The 17,867-nt window shown below is 42.3% G+C and overlaps 1 protein-coding gene across 7 annotated transcripts in view; it reads left to right on the top strand.

The window, feature by feature from the left end:
• The window catches only part of NEK6 (NIMA related kinase 6), a 345,606-nt gene that overhangs the window by 312,855 nt on the left and 14,884 nt on the right, over nucleotides 1-17,867 (top strand). For all 7 annotated transcript variants that reach the window (XM_068249732.1, XM_068249735.1, XM_068249736.1 and 4 more), the window contains one exon: nucleotides 2,952-3,046. In XM_068249732.1, coding sequence (XP_068105833.1) covers nucleotides 2,952-3,046 — 95 coding nt within the window. The remainder of the gene's footprint in view (nucleotides 1-2,951; nucleotides 3,047-17,867) is intronic.

The following is a 17,867-nucleotide window of genomic DNA, read 5'->3' as shown; positions in this document are numbered from 1 at the left end:
ATAAACCAGATTATATGAGGCCATTGCACCGGTGTAACTGTGTGAGACGTGAACCATCAACCCTTTTTTGTTTATCTTCAGTTTCCCCCGAAAAGGCACCTAACTACTGTTAATGTCTTTACATTAAACTTTTTTTTTTTGTAACTATTCCCTACAACTTCTCCTCTGATCATTGGCTGATACAGTACTTTACAAACTTCATTATGATCACCATGTAAAAACTGATTGATTGGCGCACTGTGTTCTGTGCTGGCTGAAAATTGACTCTATTGCTGTTTGGCTTAAACATAAACACAGAACGGTAAATCTGGGGAAGACGAATTAATCACTTTGTAATGGCAATAAGGCACTTCAGCATGATGCCCCCTATCATATAATTACCCCAGAAAAGTTCCCTGTGGCCCACAGGGAGTAATTATTTGTCAGTATGCTGTGAACCCCTCTCGGAGAGCATGAGAGCACATGTATTGCGTTGAGCTTTGTGTTGTCAAGGCGGTATTGTCGTTTGCCCCTGTGGTAGCATGTTCAGCAGTGGTAGCATGCAGACATTTGTCCATCACGTGTGCTAATCCCTCTCATAAATATGGATGTGATTGTACTAATGAGCATCAGCCTTGTCAGGCTCTTCTTCCTGTCACTGATTCCATTCACATTCCCAGTCCAGACTGCTAGCTAGGACTGTAGAGTGTCCCTTAAATCAGCTGCTTATGTGGTTTCCTAATCTATCTGAATTGTGTCACCCCATTTTTCGAATGATATAATGATAACCCCAGTAGCGCAGCAGAGTACGATGCATGGACCGTCATATTTGCTGGAAAAACTGCTCTTTCTACGTGCCATCAAAAACGGAATGTTACTTAGGGCTAGGCAAGCTGTCCCTGTAACCAGCAATATTCTTTATTTTAAGTTATTTTTTTTTTTTACATTAATTTTTTTAGCTTGCAGTCCTTAAATACTAAAAATATTACTTGCAGAAACTGTGCAGCAAATTTATTTTTCTTTACGTATAATTTTAAAGCATACCAGAGTGACATGATGAGATAAACATGGCTACAAACAGTATCAATCCTGCTAAAAACTTTTCTGTGTACCCTTTTTATTTATTAATTGCAAGGGTTTATAAACCAGTGCTTTATCTGTGCAGTTGGAGAATTACAGAATCTGCTCAGTAATTATAACCCAAAACCCTTTCATCTGGTTGAACAAACACTCCTGATAAGTGGTTTGCACAAAAGTTTAAAAGGTCATTATTTCTCTGTAGGGAAACTGAATGAACCAGATTTTACATCACACTGACATGGGTGCTATTTATTTTTCAGACTATAAAATTTAAAATGCATTAAAATACATTTATACACATATGTTTAACATGTACATTTGTCCCAGAGTAAAAGGAACTGTAACTGACTATGTAGGTAGTTGTCACTTACAGTAAGTGTCTTTATCCTGATTGAACGCTTGCTGACAGGTTTTCAATTATCGTGAACAATTGAGATTTTTTTGCCTCCTAAAATGGCCCCCAAAGCAAAGTCTCGGTTTATACTCGAGTCAATTAAACAGAAGTCATGTTATTCTATGGTGACACAGGTTTTTGTTTTTAAAGAGACCCAGAGATGAGAGATAATTGCTGTTTTTTTACTTACCCGGGGGTTCCCCATAGGCATGGGTGTGTCCCTAACGTCCTTCTCAGCGCCGCCGTTCAGCCGCTGTCAACTCTGACGTCAGCCGGGCCTTCTGGCATGCGCAGAAGGTCTGCCGCTGACGTCACTGAGCTGCTTATCGGGGAAGATTGCGGCTGAACGGTGGCGCTGAGGAGGCCGCCGAGGGACACATCCATGCTTATGGGGCTGGACTAAGCTGTGGGTAAGTAAAAATACAGCAATATATCTCATCTCTGGGTCTCTTTAAATTTGCATTCACGTTGCATCTTGTATACGCAGAATCATATTTTTTCAATACACTTCCGCACGATTAAATTTTCAGCCACAGGAAGTGAGCTCTGGAGAGCTTCACTTCCTGCTTGGCTTTCAGCCAGAAAGGAGATTACCGCGTATTAACACGGTAATCCCTGAAGGCTATTTTTAGCTTTGCGGTGCTATGTGATCATCTGATTGCTCCATCAACGCAGCCACACAGTGTGAAGCCGGCCTTAGTTCACATCCCAGTCAGGGAGGCATGGAGTTTTCACCTTCTCTCAATATTTGTATGCTTTTCCTCTGGGTTCTCTGATTTACTTTTATAATCCAAAACCCACTGCTAGGTTCGTTGGCCTTGGAACAGTGGCATAGCAATAAGTGGTGCAGAGGTTGCAACCGCATCAGGAACTTTGAACCAGAGGGGCCCACTAACTGCTGTAGTAGCTTTTCATTGGTGCTGTGGTGCCAAATAACACCTCTATATATGCTTTGAGTAGTGGTAATAATTATCAAACTGATAAGTAAAGAGGCCAGATATAAAACTCACACTCAAACCTAGATCTCCTCAGCTACATCACTGGGGGAGGGGGTGTTAGGTACACTGGGGCCCAGAGGCCTGTAGCTACACCATTTCTCTGGACTGCGGAAGGGACACTAAAATGTGAGCTCCTCTGAGGGACAGATTGTGATGTTAATTCTTATGTTCTTTGTAAAATGCAAGGGAAATACTGTATGTCAGTACTGTGTAAATGTAATATAAGTAAATTAATACATGTGGTGATATGGGACCCATTTGCACTCCTCATACTTTTGGGTAGCATGCAGATTAAATGAGCTTGGTCTAAAACAATGCTCATTTCAGTAATCTCTAAAGCACCTGACATGACTTCTCTTCTTTGGCCATAAAAGGTCACTTGTGCTGCTGGGAGAAAAAGTAAGATGAAGTGACACTAAAAACTTTGCATAGCAGAACTTGATACAATAGCAAACACTTTATCATTGTGCAGTTAATGACCTGCCTTTTCTTTATTGCAGTGGGAACACCTTATTACATGTCCCCAGAGAGAATACATGAAAATGGCTACAATTTCAAGTCAGATATTTGGTCTTTGGGCTGCCTTTTATATGAGGTGAGTATTAATGAGCAAACTGAACTTTTGTTGTTGTATTCCTTGCAGCTTGATGTAAAGTATCTAATTAAAGCCAAATTGTAGCCAAGTTTGTATTTTCAATAGTTAGAACCTCTGTCAGAATTGTATCTTACTCTAGAAGGGAAATATGTCCTTTCCAATGAAGAGCGTGGTGTAAAGTGAACCTGATCTTGCACATGACAGCTGGAAATCATAGAGAAATGCACCCTGTATGTATTTGTAGAGTTTAGCCTGACTAATTCTACCTCGTCCAGGTCCGGATTTACCTTACAGGAGGCTGAAGGCACAGATGTATTGGCACCTTAGACTTTGCCCTCCATGAACCTACAAAGCACAACCTACCTGCAATGCAAATGTGCTGCCTGTCCCAGCTGTCACTTCTCCCTTACTTCCAATGCATATTAAAGAGGAACTGTAACATAAAAATATCCCCTGGGGGGTACTCACCTCGGGTGGGGGAAGCCTCCGGATCCTAATGAGGCTTCCCACGCCGTCCTCCATCCGTCAGGGGTCTCGCTGCAGCCCTCCGTGGAGTCCGGGCAGCGGTGACGTCATTATTTACCTTCCTGGCTCCTGCGCAGGCGCTCTGACGGCTTTCCATTCCGAACTACACGGAAATACCCGATCGCCGTCGGGTCCGCTCTACTGCGCAGGCGCAAGTCTCCTGCGCCTGCGCAGTAGAGCGGACCCGAATGAGATCGGGTATTTCCGTGTAGTTCGGAATGGAAAGCCGCCACAGCGCCCCCGCTGGAGCCAGCAAAGGTAAATATTGAAATGACAGTCGGCACAGTCGCCGGCTGTTCGGAGGGCTGCGGAGAGACCCCCGTGGGACAGAGGACGGCGTGGGAAGCCTCATTAGGATCCGGAGGCTTCCCCCACCCGAGGTGAGTACCCCCCAGGGGATGTTTTTAATGTTACAGAGTCTCTTTAAAGGCAGCCAAAAGTGCGTACATGCAAAAAGGGCATCGGGGAAAAAGGGCGCGGGGTATAAACGATAAGCGGTAATAGCATTTATAAAAATATTGTGTTGTATTTCGTTTACAAATAATGTTTCACAAATTAAAAAACATTTCATAATGTGTATGAAATCGCAAATTGAGAAAAAGATAATCTTCCCTGTTTTAAAAGTGAAACTTATAATTACGTTTGTTAAAAAAAAATAAAATGTTTAATCGTATATATAATTGTATATTATTGTGAATAACCAACATTTATTGTTTCTTCATGTAATAAAATCTGAAAATATTGTTTATAAGGATGAAAAAAAAAAATAAGTGTGTTCGTAATAACTGCTGTAAAACATTAGTAAATATTACTAACATTTTACTACAACTAAACCTAACCCTACTCTCACACAGAACCCTCCCTGTACCTATCCCTAACTCTTAGAGCCCCCTGGTGGTGACTAACCCTAAGACCCCCTGGTGGTGCCTAACCCTAAATCTACCCTGTTGGTCCCTAACCCTAAGACCCCCCTGGTGGTGCCTAACCCTAAGACCCCCCTGGTGGTGCCTAACCCTAAGGGCTCTTTCACATCAGAGCTTGCGTTGGAGAACGCTCAAAGCATACGTTTTGTTGTATGCCTTTTACTGCGTTTTGATATGCGTTGCACTGCAGTGAGTGTGCGTTTTTAATCCGTTTTCAATGCGTTACTGCACATAGAAAAACGCAGGTAATTTTTTTTTCTTTTAGTTGTCAACTTTCTACATTGTTCCTCTGTTGCATTCTGGGACTGATTGCCTGCGTTAACGGATTAAAAACGCGCATAGTGTGCGTTTTACATTGACTAACATTGTAACGCATAAAGCTAGCGTTGGCCAAAAAACTGCGCCTGGGTACAGTGGAACGCAACGCACAAAAAGGCTGCATTATATGTGAAAGCTAAAATGAAAGTCTATGGACTTTCATTTCACCTTGGGTAACGCAAACTTTATCCTTTGCGTTGAAACGCAGAAAATCTGCCCTAATGTGAAAGAGCCCTAAGACCTCACTGGTGGTGCCTAACCCTAAATCTCCCCTGGTGGTGCCTAACCCTAAGACCCCCTGGTGGTGCCCAGCCCTAAGACCCCCTGGTGGTGCCTAACCCTAAATCTACCCTGTTGGTGCCTAACCCTAAGGCCCCCCTGGTGGTGCCTAACCCTAAGACCCCCCTGGTGGTGCCTAACCCTAAGACCTCACTGGTGGTGCCTAACCCTAAATCTCCCCTGGTGGTGCCTAACCCTAAGACCCCCTGGTGGTGCCCAGCCCTAAGACCTCCCTGGTGGTGCCTAGCCCTAAGACCTCCCTGGTGGTGCCTAACCCTAAATCTCCCCTGGTGGTGCCTAACCCTAAGACCCCACTGGTGGTGCCTAACACTAAGATCCCCTGGTGGTGCCTAACCCTAAGACCCCCCCTGGTGGTGCCTAACCCTAAGACCCCCCTGGTGGTGCCTAACCATAAGACCCCCCTGGTGCTGCCTAACCCTAAATCTCCCCTGGTGGTGCCTAACCCTAAGACCCCCCTGGTGGTGCCTAACCCTAATACTCCCCTGGTGGTGCCTAACCCTAAGACCCCCCTGGTGGTGCCTAACCCTAAGACCCACCTGGTGGTGCCTCACCCTAAAATCCCCCTTAGTGATCGCTTTATTATGTGGAGAATAATGTTTTACAAATAGTGACTGTAAAAAATATATTACAATTTACGTTACGTACTGATCGCTTTTTTTTGTGAATAATAATGTTTTACAAACAGTAAGGGATAAAATATAAAATGTTTTAGTTAAATATGATAAATATGTTTAGTATTTTTGTAAACGTTATTCGTCACGGGCGCATTTTCTAAACTTAAATCATCACAAGTGCCGTTAGAAAACATTAAAAATCCCCGGGGCGGCGTTTGAAAACGTTAATAATCTCCCTTTTTCCCTGTTCAGCGCCCATCAAACGATATTTATTATGGGAGTGAATGGCGGCACCTTTTTTGTCCATTTGCCACATGCGCCCAAATTTCTTGCTTCTGCCAAAAGTACCCTCAATATTTAGTAGCTAGCAGTGCCCCCTAGAGGAACCTCAGTATTAAGTAGCTAGAGGTGCCCCTGGCTGAAGGGAGATCTTGTCAGTGGAATGCCGAGAGCAGGGAGTGTAACCGCTTATTTACACTCTCGTCAGGACTCTGCATAGGGAAGGAGGGAAAGAGGCACTCAGGTAGTAAGCCGCCTTTCTATCATCAGGCCTACAGTGCCTTATGGTAAATCTGGCCTTGCCCTCATCTGTGTCTAATCACAACTGTAATTTGATCTCTCAGCTGTCCTAGCTGGCTGCCTTGGCAGAGCAGCTAATTTGTAAACATAGGATGTTAACCCTATGTCAGCTTCCATGAAAGCAGGAAGTAGACCCACTACAGATGTATTGCAGGATTTGTATCAGCTGTAACAAATAAATGTTTTCTAATTATGCTGGTTAACAGGTTATTAACAGGTTATTATGCTGTTACTTATCTTTTAGAGAAGAAAGGAAGTTCTGAGTTCAGGTCCGCTTTAATAATAACAAGGGAATGAGATCTCTTCAATGGGAATACAGAGAAAAATAAATGAATAAAAATGGCCTTTTAACCCTGATCATGAGAGAAACAGTCCGGGACAGCCTACTGACCATGGAACTCCATAGCCAGTGACCGGCCAGAGTGCCCACGTTAAACCCTGCTGAATGTGTCTGTATCAAAACTGGGCCATAGAACAATGGAAGAAGGTGGCTTGGTCTAATACATAATGTATTTCCAGCCTCTCACTTCGCCATAAGGAAACTTAAAGGAAAAGAAGAATAGGTAGTGTACGGTCCAAGTAATACAGAAGAAAGCTATTTTATCATAATTTTTATTGTAGAAAAATAGTAGTATATCGAAATCCAGAATTTGCCACTTCTGAGTTGGACTGTTTTGGCCCCTTAAGGAGTAGAGCCATCCATTCCCTATCTGTAAATTGTAATTACTGTGATTGGCTCACATCAATCACGGGGTCTGACCAGCACACAGAGCTCTGCTGTCATAATGGCAGCAGAGGGAGGGGGCTGCAAAGAAGACACAACGCAAACGTCAAAATCAGCGCAACTGAATGGGGTCTTTGAAATCTACACCCTGGCAGGAATAACAGCTCCCAGACAGGGTGTAGATCTCAATTAGTGCCGTCCAGAACCGGTTTATACAGCTGAGCAACTGTGGGATGTGCACAGTTGGGATGCTGTTCATGTCTTTATACCAGATACTACAGGACTTATGAGGTCTTGTGGAGTCTAAAGGTGGCCATACATGGTACAATTTTTCACTTTTTTTCGATTAGATAATTTAGTTTGATTATTCTGTTAGATCGAATATAAAGATTTTTCCAGCATGTCCGATCCGATTTTTCTCGAAAAAATGGGATAATTGTTCGAATTTCTTAATCTGAAAAAAAAAATATTTTCAACTTTCATTCGATTCGATCATTTAGATCGAATAAACGGGAAAATCGAACGTTTTTATTGTATTGTGTATCGGCACCATAAGCCTTGATAGGTCACAGCTGTTTTAGCTATGCAAGTGGGACCAATACAATATAAGGCAGGTGGTTTTAGTTTTTCCTGACCAGTGAATGTTTTAGCTGTATATTTGGCCTCACTGACGGAAATCTTTAGAAAATGCTACGTCTGACATGCTAATCTTTTGCCCATAATATGAACCTGAAGACATGAGCCTGGAATGAGTATGCAGATCAGGTGTTTCATGCCTGAACTCATGGCTGCATGCTTGTTCCTAATTTAGCTTGGGCTCTATAGAAGCCAAACATGTACGATAGGCTGGCAATTGGCATTTTGTTAAGGGGAATATATAGGAAGCCCTCTGTATTTGTCTTCTTTAAGTGCCAGAGGAAAAACGCAAGCATGAGGACTAATTAATCTGACAAATCTGCTTTTCATGCTTGGCACTAGGGTTTGCCACTAGAACAAGACTGTGCACACAAACTTTTGTTTCCACCAGTTAGAATCTACGATGCATCATAAAACAAGTGGGCAGACCTGTGTAGGCTGATGAGTTTATTAATGCTATTGCATGGAAACAGAGGTGGGAAAGGCCACACTTGGGACACTTTTGGCTATTTTGCTTGCAGCCCATTCACAAGGTCTTTGAGTTTAGCAAGGCTCCTGGACAGACTCAAGTCACAAATGGTCCTTCGTAGCTTTACTTTGATATAGCTGAACATGGTGACCTAAACCTCAGCAAGAAAACCTCATAAATTCTGACTTAAATAAACAACAAACTGTAGAGGAGAAGGACTTCAGGCATTTTCCGTGTATGCCTAATAAGTGTTTGTGATGCAGACTTTGGACTACATTTTGACATTTTGATTAGAACAATTACAGCTGAATGGTCAGATACCCTTTCATAAATGGGCCCACCACTCAGGCGGCTGGTTTAGGAAAATTGGGAACTGTGTTTTTGCGTAAATTGCCCGTCTTGTTAAAGCCGATAAAGGCATCGCTTGCAGCAAGAGAGGAGAAAACTTATTTTTATCTTCTCTGATTTATCTAGATGACAGACTCCCCCAAATCGCAGAGAACATGTCATTCCGGGGAGTGGGGGGTGCTATTAAAATTTGCGACTGGCTGTGGAGTTTGTGGAAATGACAGGGAAATGTAATAATGTGTATTAAAGTAGAGTAGAGACTGAGGAAATATGACTTGGCTCAGACACTAATGATGATGTTAAAGTTAACCCTGTAGATGATACTGTAGCTAGCAGTAAAGCAGACAAGCATTACAGCAGCAGGGAGAGACAGGCTTATGCTTTTTATGGCTGATGCTTAACAAGAGAAGCATTTCTGTACTCCAGCTTCTGTAGAGTACAATGGAATCGGTTTCAAAAATAAGTACATACACATATAGATGGAACCATTCTGTGACCGGCCTTCCAGCATTAAAAGGCCTCCCAGCATCAAAATGCCTTCCAGCATCAAAATATTGACCAAGCAGAAACATAACCAGTAACCATAACATTCACCATGATTTTGTGTATGCTAGGTTCAGAATTACAGTATGTGCCTTTGTATTAATTTTGTAATGGCCAGAAATATTCACGTTAAAAAACAGATACGCCCTTATACAATTCAATTTTTCTTCTACGTTTTCTCATAGGTGATATCTTCAGTTTATTGATAAAATCTCTTTTAAGCCACCAGCAAGCAAGAAAATAAACAGAATAATTTTGACAGTAGTTTGACCTACTTTTTTATACTTTTTCAATTGCAAAGTGCTGAAAAGTTATTTTAAACAGAAGATTACAAATTATGTCTTAGGAGAACACTTAGGAGAAAAAGGCCCATATGCAATTAACTTTTTGTCCTTAGCTTTCTCCTAGGTGATATTTTCAGAATTGTCAATCAAATTCCTTTTAACCCATCAACAAGCAACAAAAAAACTCATAATAATTTTGATACAGCAAAGTCCTCATTATCCAAAACTCAGGCAACCGGAAGTCTCAATTAACCGGTATGCCTGAGGGATAACGGGGACTTTGCTTTGGGTGGGTTTTCAGGGTTTTGAAATAGTTACCGAGCCCCCAGCAACGTGTAGCAGCCTTCCTGCAGCATCTAGTGGCTTCCGGCATCCATGCACTCAAGTCGGCGTGTCATGTGATCTTATGTGTGCAAGGGGGAAGTGAAAAGCTGCTAGGAGCCCACTTGGTGCTACAGGAAGACTCTACACGTCACTGGAGGCTCGGTAAGTATTTAGGGGTGGTGGTTTGTGCTTTTTAGGCCGGTAGCTCAAATCATGCGATCCCTGCTGGTGTCGGATACTCAGGACTTTGTGTAGTACTTCTTCACCTACTTTTTGGTACTTTTTCAGAGTGCTGAAAAGTTATTTTAAATAGAACATGAGAAATATCTCCTAAGAGAAAACTCAGGAGAGTTTTTGCATAGGGGCCAAAGTGAACTGGATCAGGCCCATAGTGTTCAAAGGAGTACTCTAACCCAAAAACGGGTTCAACTTACCTGGGGCTTCTAACGCCATAGCCCCCCCGGGACAAAACGATCCTCCAGCTCACTTCTGCTATTTGCAACTTTAATGTCGGAAGCCTGCGCTGCCCTGGCCACACGCGTCCTTGCTCCCGCTGACGTCGCCGAGAGCTTTCAGAAGCCCCAGGTGAGTTAAAATCTTTTTTGGTTACAGTACTCCTTTAATTCAGGGCGTTCTGTACTGTGAAAAATTTGCAACATACACTTGCCGGTCCCAAGGTCCAGCCATAGTTTCCTTTAAACACAATCTCTTCTACAGGTTGCTACAAAACTAAAAGACCACCGTGTGTTTACTTACATTGAAATTAAATATTTCACCATACAATACAACAAGTGATAACTGATGGATGAAAATAAAGTCTATGATGGTAACTTAAACGACAAAGGCCTCGACAGATGCAGCATTATCTGTTGTGATTGTTTCAGGTGATGGTTTAGGAATAATTGATGTATAGACACCCTCTCTGGCTATAGCTGAGCGACCTGTTCTTATTTATGAAAAGGGGGGGGGGGCAATGGTGAGCATACCTGTGGCAATGCTAGCTTTTCACTCAAGACAATCACAATTTGAAGTTCATTTATCTTCTGTAATCCCTTTGTCTATAAAAACAAAACACATGGCAGTTGGTACATGGGAACCACGCTGTGATAGTCACTGTAACCTCCTCCAGGAGAGGAGGTGGAGTCTGTGATACGTTTCCCATAGAGAATTATGGGAAATGTCACAAGCTCTGCCCCTCTATACAGTACAAGACTGTAGTGGTTTGTAGCAAGCAGCAGGGGTGATGATAAAGTCATCAGTAATTCCCAGGTAGATACTGACATTTATTATTTGTAAAGGCATTACAGAAGGATAAGTGAACTTCAAGTTCTAAGGCCATATGTCCTATAAACATAGGTTTAACTCTCCTCATTCAGACCTCATGTAATTGCTGTGACTACCAGAAAATGAGAGCTTAGTGGTTAATACTTACATTCAGGCAGGTAAAAAAAACATTGTTAGGAGCAGTAGTAGGTCTCTAATCTATTGCTGTTTCACATTGTGAACTTATATTGATCCATTACTGACGTGAGTACATGGAAACGACTCTTGCCAGTCAGGAAATAACACTGTGTGTGATGCCTTTAGTCAGTTCCAGGGATGTTTCCTGACTTCAGCATATTGTCAGTTGTAGCACCTGTCTGAGTGGAGTTCCTGAGCTCTGTCTCATAAGGAACCACCCACTGTCCTTCATTTAGTCACCCCCATCAGGCTTTGCAATGTCATAGCAGAAAATCTGACACCCAATGTCATAAATTCATCAGCCGTCAATTGCTGGTGTCAATATATTGGTGGTTTCAGCAAAATAACTGTTGACACATTGAGGAAATCTTGATAAAATTATTTAGAACTTTATAAGCCAAAAAGACACTTAAGGTTGTTACACAACAATCAAAAAATATAGAATGAAACTGCACTCTCCTTGTCACAAATCAAGGGGTGGTGCACAGTCTCCAAATCAGTATATCAATATGAAATAAACTGTCTATTTAACTGTACTGCACATAAATCAAGCCCAGAATGCTGTTTACATTAAAACAAGCCAGAATACAGTTGTAGCTGAAACAAGCCAGAAGGGTGCCTTTACTTGTACGTTAGGTGCCACCTTCACCTCACCCTATTGAAAACGACTCACCCAGGTAATGACTGAGATCCCATGGGTCTGATAATGCCTGTGGAGTAATTTAGGACCTCCCCTAGCCATCTCCTGCTTACTCCAGAAACCACCAGCCTTTCTCTGTTACTCCAGACAGTTTTCACCTCAGATAAATGAAGCTACATAGTGTGTGTAAATCTCAGTAAACTTTACATGTGCTGAATGTGCACATACAAATTACTGGGGTTTTGTGAATACACCCCGCTGTCACTCACCCCGTTCCCTTAATATTTAGAATAGTAATAATATTCAGTTTAGTGTCTCATGGCAGATACTGGAATGCCAACACAATCACTGAGGTTACTCCATGTCTGAGTACCAGGGTATATAATTTGGGCCGTAGAACTTATGGCTGTGTTGGTAATTCACCATAATGTCACCTCAAGATAGGGTGAAGAACAACTTTAGAAAAAACACGGAGACAACAGGAGCCCAACAGTGCAATATGTCACTTGGTTTTGTGAGAAATATTAGTGATAGGACATGTACTCACAAAGGTGGCTTGCGTGAGGGGCAACCAGCCACATGAAGCAGGTGGAGATCACAAGCCCGTCTCCACTCAGGTACCTCCAGGGATGACTGGATGCAAGGTGGTCGCACTCTTGGAAAAAGAAGGGAATGGTACTACTAGTGGCCTGGCCAACGTCAATTGTCCCCCAACTGAAGGAGGGAGAGATGAAACTAGCACATAAGGGTGAAGAGGCGCACAGGATTATATAAAATTAGGCTGAAAGCAGATGAAATAAAAAAAATTAGAGGTGGCTTACCTCTTAATGACGACAATATTATAGGAAAGGAAAGGATATGTTTTATTTGTCGTGCAAATAAAACGTATCCTTTCCTATAATTTTGTCCCCATTAAGAGGTAAGCCACTTCCCATTTTTTTTTCTTTTATGTGTTTTTAACCTAAATGTGTCTGATCCTGGGTGCCTCTTCACCCTTATGCACCATAATGTTGTAGTAGGGAAAGTCCTGCTCTCATCTTATCCCAATCACTACTTCCCAATGATGTCAGTGATTATGTTGCCAAGCTGGCCACTGCCATGTAAAAAAACACCACACCCTCCCATTCTGGAGAATATGTGAATGGATTGGGTAGCAGCGTTTAATATGAAGGAGAATTTTAGGTGCAAAACAATTAAGGTACTTACTGTATAGTTAAAAGTATTATTATCCTTTCACACACTGTTTCAGTGTTGCTCTCTGTGCCTCTCTGCATACAGTGACAGGCTAGGGAAGGCACATTCCTCAACGGCAAAAAAGAAAGTGTCGCTGCAGCGCACATATAACTTTGCTATATGTGGCTACTAAAAGGTTACACATATTTTCATATGAAGACCTGAAACTCAAGCACTGCCAGGATTTGTAATGCTACTGTTTCTGCCTTTGCCACCTCATACATCATTATTATACAACTAAAATGACATGACCACTGACCAGTCATGGTCTGCCAACTTTAAGTAAGATTCCTTCACAAATACATGCATTGAATACCAATAACAGATGATTAATCCGAGTTCATGCAAAAGCAAGAGCTCTTATTCCCCATCTGCAATTAATGGAAAGTCTTTGTAGGTGGTATTTGAGTGTTGTACAAACAGATTAGTCAGGAGATGTGTTAGGTGCAATTAATGCTACAAGCAGAACAGCTGCATGGCTTGTATACCACCATCTGGATTTGTCTTGTAGCCATACAACATTTAGCATGCAAATATCAGCCTATTATAATCTCTCCCTCTCTTTGCCAATAATGGAAATGTAAAAGTGTGCTGATGTTCATGCTAGCTGACATTCTGTTGTGAATGCCATGAGGAATGGCTCTTATTCAATTCACCTTTTCTCCTACGCTAAACCCAGGTGATATTTCCCACCCTATTAATGAAATGCCCTTTAAAGTGGGATAAATCAATGACATAGCATTCGATAAAAATGTGTTTTCCTACTTTGTATTACCCATACGGTTATCACATATGCTTTTGTGCATGAGTAGCTCAGTTTCTGCACTATGCTAATGTTTATAAAATGTTTCTGACAAAGGAATGTAAACAAAAGATAATGTTATCACTTTTTTTTTTGCGGTAGTAGATTTTATGCTGTAAATAATATTTAAGAGCAAAGAGGAAATGCCGAGTTTCAAACCACTTAAAGCCACCAGCAAGCAAGAAAATTCTCAGAATAATTCAGCTTTTTGGTACTTTTTCAGAGTACTGAAAAGTTATTTTCTTGCGTTGCACCTCCTAAAAAATGTTCACTGTTCACTGATTGGAGATTCAAGGAGTGTAGGAGTGTGCATTGGCAGCATATCACTGTTTCATTTCTGCATGATCAAAGAACCAAAAGCCACCATTGCAAATGAAGACAGGTACTAGAACTATCAGGGGAGCAGCTAAGGCTGTGGTGACCGCAAGCAGCCCATAACTTGGAGCTGCCCCATCCCCCTGCCCCCCCCCCCCCCCCCCCGAGGGGAGCGGGGTGCAAAAGCACCCCGCAGTAAAAAGGTGGGCATGGTTATGACATGTGGGTGGAGCCAAATACTAGGAAAATACAGGTAGTCCCTAGTTACCAAATGAGGTAGGGACTGTATGTCCATTCTTAACCTGAATCCCCGTGCCTCTTTTGTCCCCCTCTGTGTCACCTCAATTTGTACCTCTTTTGTTCCCCTCTGTGTCACCTCATGTCCCCCGTCTCATCTCTGATCTCCCTGTGACTCTTTTGTCTGGAACACGGTTGAGTATATTGCTGGGGGCCCCCAGGGGCCGCACAGGGCACGCCGGCAGCTGCCAGCAGCAAAGTGATGCCCCCCCCCCCCCCCCCCCCAAAGTGAGGTTTAAAGCAAGGGCATGACTCACTTGCACGTTGGTGGCGCCCCTGCCTATAATAAGTATATGCGATATTGAATTATTAAGACTGTACCTCACATGGTTGGTTGATATAGACACACATATGCACCATCTTAAAGGTCTGTTTGCAGCTATAGTCAGAGCTTTATTTAGTGCCCTGTATAATTTCATGTTTGCAAATTTATATTGCTTACCAATTATAATATTAATGTGTATTCCTTTGTTTTCACAACTGAGATTAACCAAAGACCTTACTGTCTTAATTAGTATAAATACTCCACAGTGCGAACAGTATTCATTATGTAGTGGCTGGATAGTGAAATGATTAAGGGCTCTGCCTCTGACATGGGGGTTTGAATCCTGGCTCTTTCTGTTCAGTAAGCCAGCACCTATTCAGTAGGAGACCTTGGGCAAGGCTCTGTAACACTGCTACTGCCTATAGAGCAGCACGGTGGCATAGTGGTTACCGCTCTCGCCAACATCTGAAAGAAGTTTGTATGTTCTCCCTCTCCTGTGTCTGTGTGGGCTTCCTCCAAGCACTCCTGTTTCCACCCACATCCCAAACACATACAGATAAGTTCATTGGCTTCCCTTTAAATTGACCCTAGACCAGTGATGGCTAACCTTGGCACACCAGCTGTGACAAAACTACAAATCCCATCATGCCTCTGCCTCCCCGAGTTATGCTTAGAGCTGTCAGAGTATTGCAATGCCTCATTGGGCTTGTAGTTCCACCAGAGCTGGAGTGCCAAGATTAGCCATCACTGCCCTAGACTATGGTACATGCACTACACAATATATACATATAGACATATGACTATGGTAGGGACTAGATTGTGAGCCCCTCTGAGGGACAGTTAGTGACAAAACAATATACTCTGTAAAGCGCTGCGGAATATGTTGGCGCTATATAAATAAATAAATAGAGCAGACCCTAGTGGCTGCAGCTCTGGCGCTTTGTGTCAGCCAGGAGAAACGTCGGATATAAATGTTTTTATTTTTTTATCAACTATCCATACAGCTAATTTAAGAAAATTTGAGTTGATAGAGGTAATGCAATTTACACGGGACTATGCTCTAAACATCACTGCCCTCCTGAGACAGTTTAGTGGAAGGGCACTCTATCACCCTCTTCTGTGTAGCAGTGGTACTGCAGCAGCTGTAGTTTGGCCTTGCGAACAGTTTGGGGATTGCTGCGAGTAGGAAAGTGGTATTTGGGAGTAATCATGCTCATTTTCGAAGCTGATTTTGAAATGAGTTCTAAAAAAACATGAGTTATGTAGTTTTAAACAAAATTTACATTTTATGAAGCCCAAACACGGCAAGTAAGTTGTAAATAATTCAGTAGAGTTTAGTGTGACATTGTGTTAAACCAGTGCAGCAATGGGTTAGAGCGCGTTCTAATGACAGTGTTTGCGGTAGAGCAATTATTATTTTTTTCTTTTCTTGTCACAATGGGGGTTTAATGTCTGTCATGGAAGGACAGTCATTCTGCACTGGATCCCTGTCACAATGCATAGTAATGAGCAGAATATCTAACCTAAGGACGTAAGGGCAGAATAATTATCAAATAATCCCTTATTAAAATCCTAACGAGAGGCATTAAACATCAGCCAAGAAAAGGCCCCGAAACAAGCTGAGCAGCTTACGCCGCTCACAGCAAAACAGGATAATATCAACAATTACCCAGTATAAGCTCATTAGGACGGGGGCCGCAGAATGGCTCAGTGCTGGGGGGTGACAGTGAAGGACAGTGACAAGGAGCTCTCCAATCACATAATGGTTTAATAAGCAGCTGGGACACAGTAAGGGGTCGTACGCAGTGGGAACATGCTGCTTGCTTGCTGAACCTGGGGGTTGTATTAACCCTTCCAGTGTCACTATGACTCAGTCCAGAGAGTGAGGGAGCGCAGAGCTTCCTTTTGCGCGCAAATACGGGTCATTTAAGATTGCTTTGGATTGAGCCTGTCAGTTTTTATATAAAAATACTGATTCACTAACTGCACTTTTTATCCTAAAATATATAAAATACGTATCAGGATTGTGTTATGGGTGCATTTACATATACACCACGGTTGTCAGCATATATTTTGGTGGTCATATGACATTTAATGTGACATAAGTCCTATTCCACACGAGCAGTTACGTCACTAGAAACGCAGGGTATGGTAAGCAATGAAAAAGATTTTACACTATATTTCTTGGCATGAACGGCAAGTCATTTTGTAACGCCAGTAGATGAAACGCTGCTAGATTTTAGCTGCAATCAGCACCCCTCACAATGCATTAGGATGGTTCCTCACCTGGAGTTTGTCATTAGTAAGGAATCTGTCTAATGAGGTAACTAGTAGCAACCAAATAAACTTTCTGAAACCAGATCAGTGAAAGATAGGTTCGGGTTATCTGCCATATATTACAGCAGTTTGTGTTTTGTCTTTTTGTATAAAGATGAGTGAGCTTCATTAACCCTTTCGGGGACCCACAGGCTCTGGCCCCTTGAGGACCAGAGCCTTTTGTTCTATTTTAGTGTTCTCATCACAGTGATTGGCTAACAGTGATCACATGGTCAGGAGCCAATTTCTGGCGCACAGAACTAAGCTGGTGAGTGCAGCAGCAGGAATAGTGGTGAGTACAATGAGAGCGACGGGAGTGTGCTATGGCAAGGGGACATTCAAATCTACACATTTACAAGAGACTCCAAGCAGGGCGTAGATTTCAATTACCTGCATCTGGAGCAGGTTAAGCACTATTCAGCAAATAGAAAAAAACTAAAAAAAAAAAAAAAAAACTAAAGCCAAAAGCCCAGAAACACAGCCAGGGAACTGGCATTGTTTTATAAGAGAATGATAGCAGCCTCCATATTCATCTCTGCCAAGGTTTCCTTTTTTAAAAAGTCCCCATGGGTATTTTAGGGTTAGGGCAGGTTAGGGAAAAATAGAGTTTGTATAGGCAGGGTTTTTAAATGGGGCTCATTCTCAGTTGAAGAACACTATCTGCAAGGACTTTGTTTGTTTTCCTTGTGTCTGTTGGTTACCTCCGGGTAATCCACTTTCCTCCCACATCTCAAAAACATACAGGTAATTTAATTGGCTTCCCATAAAATTGGTCCTAGTTTATGATGGACACATGAATATGGTAGGGATTAGATTGATTGTGAGCCCCTCTGAGGGGCAGTTAGTGACATGACTATGTACTCTGTAAAGCAATGCAGAAGATGTCGATACTATATAAATGCTAA

This window comes from Hyperolius riggenbachi, chromosome 8, assembly GCF_040937935.1.
Source record: "Hyperolius riggenbachi isolate aHypRig1 chromosome 8, aHypRig1.pri, whole genome shotgun sequence".
In the NCBI taxonomy this organism is placed as follows: Eukaryota; Metazoa; Chordata; class Amphibia; order Anura; family Hyperoliidae; genus Hyperolius; species Hyperolius riggenbachi.
This window is presented reverse-complemented; position numbering and strand designations above follow the sequence as displayed.